General features: G+C 35.8%; 1 protein-coding gene across 1 annotated transcript in view; it reads right to left on the reverse strand.

Moving 5' to 3' along the window:
- The window catches only part of LOC139114192 (choline transporter-like protein 2), a 32780-nt gene extending 24113 nt beyond the window's left edge, over positions 1-8667 (reverse strand). The window contains exons 1-4 of the mRNA XM_070675769.1: positions 8460-8667; positions 2333-2381; positions 1946-2019; positions 707-788 (exon numbers count right to left, since the gene is read on the reverse strand). Coding sequence (XP_070531870.1) covers positions 707-788; positions 1946-2019; positions 2333-2381; positions 8460-8526 — 272 coding nt within the window. The 5' untranslated portion in view covers positions 8527-8667. The remainder of the gene's footprint in view (positions 1-706; positions 789-1945; positions 2020-2332; positions 2382-8459) is intronic.
- Positions 8668-10124: the final 1457 nt, after the last annotated feature.

Here is a 10124-nt window from a genome sequence, read left to right on the forward strand (position 1 = left end):
ATGTACCAGAAACATTCAAAGGACTTAATTTAATCTTTATATATAGGGTATTAATTGTACATTTTCCACTCACAGAATGAGAAATTCTCTTTATAGCCTTCATCAGCTGTACATGCAGCTAGTAAATTACAATCAACGGTAAATTGACAATGTATTGAAAAGATGAATGCAGCTTAAGTACCATTACCAGTACTACTTGAAAATGTAAATTGGAAACTCCCTAGCTGCTCCTTTCATCTGCCATCTCTCTCTCATTTGTTTTTCAAGGTAGCACAAATATGTGCACTTTATTGTATTTCAGGCCTATATCCCATATACATTCAGGGGGTTATACAGCAAATAATATCTGTTTATGATATGAGAATACATGTATGAGTAAGCGATAGTATGGATATTATGATTTATACTGGTACAAATTGTTACATATGAACAGAAAAAACAAATATCGGAACCGCAGAGGAAAAACAAACCTCTGTGATACTGATTATACCGGTAGGCGGTCGGAATTAAGACAAAGACATTCCAAAAGTTAATAGGTAGCTGGATGGCTTGACATATCAGTGATTATTGGTCTAATTTCAAATGCTTATACAAAGTGACAAAGATTCAGCAGTAGAGTGGAATTTGATGTATACACTATTGGAAAGATATATAATTACCAGCAGAAAAAAGAAACTTATATCAAAGATACCGGATCCAAACTTACTTGACAAGAGTATCATAACCACAGATCTGTCCTCTTGAATCAGTTGGATATATTAGTTTATATGGATTGCCATTACCCCATGCTAGAGAGAAACACAGAGAACAATAATTTGAATGGTATAGTGCTGACAGGATTAAACTGACTATGGTGTACCCGTATCAACAACTTAGATTGATAATAGGTTACATATGAGTGAAGTGCATACATGTATATCTTGCTGTTAAATGTTTCCTAATGTCTTACATAATACTGAGAGTAAAATATAACGATAAGAGTAATATATTCTCATTTCATGTTTACATGTACATGCTGGTATGACTTTGACAGCCAGATTCACATATATTCATGTACCTTATAATACTAGTATTACTTTTAATATTTCAGACGCGAACAAGCACACATACTTGTTTAACAAAAATGAAACACGACAGTGTTCTTTAAATTCTTGATCCGTGCAAACATTTGGGAAGAAAGTAAATGACATCCAGCTTGTGTAATTGAACTCCATGTAAAAAACAATTGATTTCACAGGATTGTGCTCGCATATAAAAACCAGGAAATTGCTTTGATAGATTGCTGCCAAAACATTAATATCATTCTGCCTTTAACTGTTGCCATGGAGATACAACCCATTTTCCATATACCTTCATCTGTTTTGTGATCGATTCTGTATACCCCTCTAATATCTGGCCTCTGACTTTTAAGCCTAGCATACATACTTTTCATAGAAAGGACATTTCTGTGAAAAAGGCTTTTCAGAACATGGAAACACAAATGGTAGAATCTGTAATACTCCTACTATACATGCATTATCTAGAAATTATGAATTCACACAATATCTTTTGCATACACATAAACACTACCAGCGCTTGTGTATAAAAAAATACATATACCACTCTTAACGTACTGAATAGATGTATTTACACAGTATGCCAAGTATACATTGTAAGTCTCAAAGGAGAAGTATTTCTGTATATTCACCGTCCCTTTCTTTAATTGAAGACTATGCTCTGACTCCCAGCCAATCTCAAATGTTCAACCCTTTCACCCCCATGGTTTTGGCACAAACCCATTGTTATCAATTGTAAAATTATGTTTTTAACTTTTCAACATTAAAGATTTCTATGCTACTTGGTAGACTTTTAACCACACGTCCATAAATAACAATTATGACGATATCAGACCTTCAAAATAATAAAAGAGAAATTTACGTTTCTTCATTTTGACCATTGAACTCACCATAATAACCTACAGCCAGCATGCCAGCCATGAAACATATGAAAATGATACAGCAAATGATATCTGTGCAGCTCCTGTTGAGAGAAACAAAACGTAATCATGTATTCAGATCTCTCTTACAATATCACTTTCATTTGATCGCTCTCCAAATATACTGCATATACATACATGTACTGTTGACAGAATGTGTACTACCGGGGTAAAATGCATGACATTTGCAGTTATCGCAAGTACAATCCATTATTGTTTACTGAAATATCAAAAATCGCCATGCAAGTATCATGTAAGGGCTCTGTGTCACATCTTTTGATCAAAATCTTTGGAACTCCAAGACATGAAATACATTACCATACAGCCAGTCATTGTGACAGATGATGATAAGCTTACCTGTTTTTGAGTGGTCCGTTAAATGTTGGGTCATATTTGTGAGGTTCACCTGAAAATTAGAGAATAATTTGAACTTTAGTAAGTCTATAAAGTATTTAAAATTATTTGATAAATAGATCAATATATATCATCCATGGTTTCATCTTTATATTTTCAATATCATATTAAGTAGGTTGTTATTTTAAAGTCTAATTATTGGTGAACAAATTAGCCAGATGTCCCACTTCATGAATGGACGACCATATTAAGTACTTAGTTTTTGTTGGAAGATGTGATACAATGGTAATACTGTATGCACACTGAAATATTATGATTCATATAAGCTGTCATATATTTGTTCAAACTCTGCCTATGGCATCACATGCATGCATTTACATATGTACACAGTACAATTTAGTAATTATAGTATATTTTCTTCGATAACACCTCATACATGTAGTGCCAAAAATAATTTCATCCAAGCATTTACACTCCACTAGTACACAAATGATCATCAAGATAATTTATGAGTGCAGATTGCTTTTATCAAGTAGTATACAAGACTCAGTCCTTCTTAAAGAAATTTGATTCCAATATACAAAACTAATTCAAAGTGTTTTGTTAAAACTGGTGGTAAACTTTACCAGGATTCCAAATTCATTTTCTATGACAACAGTCAAGTAAATTTCAATGTAACATACTAGTACTTACAATGTAGTACATTTGTAAAGATACTGCAATGTCACGTAAACAGTCCAAAAGTGATCCATTGGCAAGTTGTATGCCAATTAAATAACAATATTAAAAACTTTGTTAGAGTTCTATTGGTACTGTTCAAGTTGTATTTGAGAAAAAGAAAAAACTGCATCAGGGAAATTCATCTATAACATGTTTGTGGGCAAAATTAAACTGTTATGTAGTGGATAATTTATCATTTAATTCTGTGGGCGTTTTTGTATTAATTTTATTCTGCACACAAATAAAGGTGCAGAACATTGTACCTCGTTCAGACAAGCACTCATTTTTCCCATGACGAAGATGTCGCTCCATTTTCAGAATTGTTGAAAAAACAAAATATCAACTGAAGGAAAATTCTCGAATTGCAAAGGTAACATTAGGCAGATGTAATTTGAATTAATATTCACTGAATTTGAATTTTTAATGGCAGTATGACTCTCATGTGCCTTACAATAGGCAATGGTTCAAATAATTAAATAATTTATTCCTTTCTTAGATAACCATCAATCATTGATAAAGAAATTGTCATTTATGTAGCTATAAGTTTGCATACCAGCAGCTTTAGCAATTTATAGAAAGACAATGTGCACCAAGACAATGATTTGAAAGAGGTACTGACTGCGCCAGTGACATACACGACTGTTCTGGAGTATTCTGAAAATATGTCATTTGCTTTTCTCGTGGAATCAACAATACCATACTATAGATAACAACAGGGTCACAAACTCTCATTGTACAGACTATTCCACTTACAGCTCTTTGCTTTCACAAGAGATTAAAAGTTTGCGGAACTGAAGTCAGTACCGGCACCATCCACCCATCGTTGGGTTAGGTAACCGATGATGGTGACAAAAGAGATGGCTTGAGGCCACGCTATAATCTGCCGTTAGACTCACTGACGACAAATATAGGCTAAATTTGTCTTGCATCCTTGAGCAGTGTTTGTCAGCTATTATGGTGTAACCATGTGTTACCAATTGTGCATGTCACAGAGCAACGCTTATACTGCTCTCTGCTCTCGGGACAAAACCTTCTTGGACAAAACCTTCTTGCATAAACTTTTGTCAATTACATAGCCAAGTCTTAACTACCCTGTTTCAATACACCTTGAATCATGCAATGTTTTTACAGTGTGTATATGGATTGCTCGGTTTAGGAGAAGAGAACTGACCAGGAAAAAGGAAAAGAAACACTTTTACACAGTAACACATCGATGCTATGAAATGATTTGAAGTAATAAAGTGGCAACCTAAAACCAGTTTATTTTCCAGGGCCACACTGAAACGAGCCACCATTGTTTGTGTTTTACTTATTCTGAGAAACAGCTCAGTTCTGTTCTGTTCTGAACCTGGTGATGCAAAATTACACAATGACCACTGCTATCCAAGGTGATTTCTGAGTACAACATCTCATGATCTGATTGACTGCTTACCAATCATGGTAATCTGTTTGAAATACTGATAGTGACAGACAATATCTTGCGTTGTTGACAAAGTCAATCTCTCAAAACAAGAGTTTTCTGTGTACATATAGTCGTGCAATTAAACCCTTTTCTCCAATCATAGTTGAAATAAAAGTACTGGTATGCTCTGTTTTTTATCTTTGACTGTACATAAATCAAACCATCTTCAACAAGTGCATTTGATTTGATATTTCATCTACATGTATTTCATGCCCATCAACAGTTATAATATGAATGTAGATTATATATATCACACTTTAAACAAAGAAGGTTCAAAAATCATTACATCTCTACTACATGTATTATGCGTAGCTAATTACAAATGCAGCTACTGGATTTGTTTTTGTCAATATAAGTATTGATCCAGATTTTTGTTCCAGCGTGATGAATCAATGGTCAAGACATTTTTATTAAGAAAAGGAAATCGCAACTCTACATAAGAAACATCATTTTAACATTAAAGGGAAAATCAAAATAGTTTATTTGAAATAGCTTTTTGGTAATTAGAAGAAATTGTGCTAGTGTGAGTCTGAAAATGTTGGAAGTAAATAACTAAATTTGACAATGTTCTTGTGACTGGACTATCGATATGGATTTTTAAAGCAACTCAAGCGTATCACAACTTGCAGTGGTCTAAAAGTGAACTAAAAGGTCGCACTGTGCCTATAAATACCTTGCAATAAATCACACAATCCAGAGATTTTAATGGGAAGAAATTCATGTCACCGCAGTTTGACTGAAAACAATCCAGTTGCCCCAAAATAATTACAGTAACTACAACACAGTGGCAATACGCAATCTTTCATTAAACACTCCGCATTGTTTATGGCCTGAACCAGACAATATCAACTGTCACTGACAAAGGGAATCCGGACTTAGCATGAAAATAGAAGTCCCTATGACATCATACCAGACAAAGGCCAGCCCTGGTGTGGTGACCTCTTGTTTGCTGTTGCCCGGCAACAAACTTATGAATATTAATGAGTCCAGGTGACTGTACTGCGTTCTGTTACATGTTTATGCTGGGTTTCATCGGTACTTTTTGAGCTATAAACCTACTTTATGTCCTTTGACAGGTACTTTAACTCTATTTGGAATTTCACCACCTTTTGGATTGTTACAAAACGAGCGTGTAAGTGCTGGCAAACAGGTTTAAGATTCAACATTTCACCACATTACAAGTGTGTCAGTGAAAAGGGTTGTATTGCATGCTCAGTTCATTTTCCTTAGACATGCACATGAAACATATCGTAATGTTTTAAGATTTCTTTGTTTTTATTTTTGCAATTCACTGTCCACAGTGACAGAAACTTTCACTGACTGTTCAACAAGAGCTATGAAACTTCCTGGTGTATCTGATTATTAACCTCCAAAGTCAGTTGTCACCCTTTTTAAAATACAACCCAGTCGATTCTTTCTAGGTTTTTTGTCAAAATTTTGATTAAAAATGTAGCTGATGTAATGTGACGTCCATTTGGTCCTAAATTATCCAAAAAATTACAGAAAAATTCATAATATCATAAAATTTTGCACTAAAATTTTGGTGGGAAAAATTACAGCGCTCCAAGCTGGTTAACGCTTATAATAACCACCCACAAGAATAACATAATCAACGTGTTTACAAAGGGAATTAAACCACTTTCGACCATTTCACTCAATTTTTCTTGTATATAGAGCCAACTCTATCAAGGACATTAAAAGGGTTATCTTAAAATTTGGAAATAAATAGGATTGCAGCTGGCTGAATCATCCGAACTGGCAGAATTTTAATCCTCTGTTTACAAACATGGATTTCTTGAAAAACATTTTTTCTGCCTTGGAAGACAACTCTAACACATTTACAAGTTCAAGCTCACAACATCACAATTTTGATCTTTATAAAAGTGAACAAGTATTTTGAGATGAGACAAGTGATGTATCACATTAAATGGCTCCCATTAAAATAGTTCGAAGTGCAAGGTATGTTGGTATCACACCAGACAACATTTCCCTTTGTAGTTTTGAACTGTACTATAACCCCCCCCCCCCTATAAAGTAGCATGAAAATAAATGTGCCATGTCAAAGTTTCACCCATTCACATTCAACGTCACATTCAACACATTGAGTACCTATTTCATTTCTGAGAGACGACACAGTTTGAAAGTTAAAAAGAAACAGAAATTACCATATTCCAAAATCACCCAAAAATTCCTAAATCACCCAAAATTCCTTCATGACACTGTGTTATGATAGAATTTTGACAAGATACCGCTAGCACTAACTGGTAAAAATATGGCATTAAGTGTGCATGGATAGAGTCTCCTGGACAAAGTAAAATGCCGTACTGGAGATTTTGAACCCTGTTACTACCCTCTATCATCTGTGGTTGAAAAGAAGAATTTTTTGAAAACAGGGAAAGTGTTAGAAATGCATATCTGAAAATAAAATAACTAAAAGTTAGTAAAAATGAGAAGAATGTTACTTAGGGGAGCTACCAACATATTGAAGTATGGGGAAACAATTTTATTAATTGCTCAAAGGGGAGGGGGAATAGCATGAATGTGCTTTGCAAGACTGTTACCACGAAGTTTACAAAATTGTTTGAAAATAAACTATTCTGATTTTGAAGTTCTGACCGTACTTCAGTATCCTGTATACAATACTTGAATTTTGGCTGTTATACACAGTAAGTTTTCCCCACATTTTGTATAGAATTTTAGAAAATCATTATTAGTGTAATATTTGTAAATGGTGAAAGAAATACTGATCTGCATGTATTCTATGAATTATTGCAGTACATATTTGTTAGGTATTTCATAACCAATACTTTATTTCAGCATTCAATGACATTGACAACGATGATAAGTGGAAAATATTTTTCCACAGATATTTTGTTAATTTTTTTATTATTGCTTTCAAGACGTACGAATTATGTTTAGTAAAAGACACCAACTTGGACCTGTATTTGTTTCCTAAAATGTATATCACTATCAGCTGAGGGCCTAGGGGAGAGACGTTTGACTCGCTTCAATCCCTTGGCCCTCCACAATTGTCGGAAGGACTGATGTCCGACATTGTAAATTTTGCTGTTTGAGCGGTTTTTGCCATTTTCCTCTGTACTATGGATATATGTGAAGTAGTCATATTTCAAAAGTTCTGAGCAACAACGATAATGTGCACCCCGGGGCACCATTCGTGACAAAAAGTATGCAGTACAGCAGAGAGGATGCATGCGTGACTGACAATAGCATCGTCACTGAAGTTGCACACGGTGTGATACGCATCTTTGAATTCCGGATTTTCCGTGGTGTTAAAGAATTGAAGTTTAAAAAAAAAAGCCGCTTTTGAGCACGGATATTTTCTTTCAGGCTATATTTCTATTTCCTTATCAATCGTGCCACTCCGCGATCTTAACGATTCCTTGGCGAAGATCGAGAAAGAGATTTGAACTTGCGCCTATTCAATTTTGAAATGTATCGGTAGACGCCATCTTGTTCAACATCGAAATGTTCGTTCTCTGCATCGCCAAACATACACGGCGATCATCATGATGTTTTTGCGGATTGGATGGGAAAATCACGTCTATATTTGTAATTCAAGACTTGCTTTTAAGCAGCGGGTGTCCTGATGCAAGAATGTCCGTTGCCAGGTGTTGAAAGTGAGCGTGTTCCGACCCCATTGTGGTAGTCCACCACGTCAATGCCAGGACTTCTGTCAACATCGAAGGTTAAAACGCGTACGCAGCATGCAGTTACAAGGAACCCTAGCTCGACCTAGGACTGGCGTTTTGATCAGATGGTGATGCGTTTAAAGAATCGTAGTATCGAGGTCACTGGGTTAGAAGATCTGGGTTGCCTGTTGCAGTGCAGTGTGACGGCAGGTCCACAGTATTTTGATCGGACAGTGACAGTCACACGGGCATCAGTGTCAGGTACATCCGTCGACACTTTCCGTTATTTCTTACTTACCGTATTTCTTCTTGTCTTTTTCGCCATCTTCTGGAGCAACCTTCCCCTTAGAGTCAGAATTCCCCATAGTAAGACGATTCTGTGATTCAGAATTTCGAAATACGGGCACTAATCCTTGCGAGACTTCGGTTCAATGTCTTCTAGTTAGTCCTGTTATCCTGCACTGCAGTGCCAGTGAAAGCAAGATACAGGTACGTCTATTGTCATGCAAATCATTCATTACCCAATACACCCGTGACGTCACTCTTCACGGTGACGTCAAAGATACTTCTTTTTCTCTTGGTACTTTGCTTCTAGTGCTCGGTCATTGGCGATTTCATTTGTCGATACGTAAAGTAGGAGAAATACTTTGCTGAATTATCCCATGACTATAAAAAAGTGAAATTAAAAAGAATCCAAACAACGAAGAACCTGCAGTGCACTTTAAAATGTTCCTTTTATAATATTTCCGTACTTTGAGATGTCTTCGAGCGCCTATCTACACACTAGCAGGTATAGTGTGAGGAATTCTTGTTTCGAATTCATATTTGATTTGAATCAACATTCATATATGATATTTTTATATGGGAAATGCCATTGCTCGCATGATTATAGCAATATTTTTTTTTTCAACTACACCAAGTTGCGAAGGTTAAAGATATTGACACAAGCGACATTCATACTAGCTATATATTATTGTTAAAAAACATCCGGTACACATACGTACTGAATTTAATCAAACCATAGTCACCTGTGGTCTATTCCGCTCTGCGTCTATGCGCCCCCATATGCCTGAGAAGTTCTTCTCAGGCATATGTACACACGTCTATGGGACGCATAGACGCAGAGCGGAATAGACCAAAGCTGTGATCAAACCGCCAATCTTTCGACCTCAAGACTGGACTTGACGTCACGCTATCTTGTTATTTAACCCCCTGAAACCTCGGATTAGACATTTGCCAAATTGGAAGTAAATCGAGCGGTATGTCGGGATAGTTTTTCCCCCAAAAAAACCGATTTAATGTACATGTACATATTAACTTCGCCATAAAACTATTATTTCAATGAACTCGTGTTGACACAGAAAGTTTATCGTACCACGTGTAAATGCCAAAGAGAAAATATATTCCCTCGCCGCGCGACCACTGAAGCGGCGTTCCATTTTACATTTATTCATTGCCAATTTAAAGTACGTGACAATAGTGAACAATAAATAAACACAAATTAAGATATGACGATCGATATATGTGAATTGTGATAGAGAACAAAGTGTAAGATTGACACTTCTTTGGTGGCTAAAAATCAGCATTACGCAAATCGAGTTTGGCTGCAACTCTGAGTACATATACTTTAATAGTAATATTAAATAGCATAACTTTTATCGTTTTATGAGTCGGAAAACTTTCCCGATAAAGTAAATATATGACGTCGACACCGAATGCCAACTTGAAGACTTTCGCAAATGTACATTGCAGGTTCGGTTACCTCGATCATAGACGGTAGAGAAACATCGATACGCGCGTTCACTTCGTAACGAAACAATAGATATCGGCGATCAAAATACAGATTAATATGGAAGCGTTTGCTGCATTTTGAGAGAGAGAGAGAGAGAGAGAGAGAGAGAGAGAGGGGGGGGAGAGATGCGAAAAACTAAAAGTGGGGAAGGAACAATTCTCTAATTTTGCA

Source organism: Ptychodera flava, chromosome 16, assembly GCF_041260155.1.
Source record: "Ptychodera flava strain L36383 chromosome 16, AS_Pfla_20210202, whole genome shotgun sequence".
NCBI classification, from domain to species: Eukaryota; Metazoa; Hemichordata; class Enteropneusta; family Ptychoderidae; genus Ptychodera; species Ptychodera flava.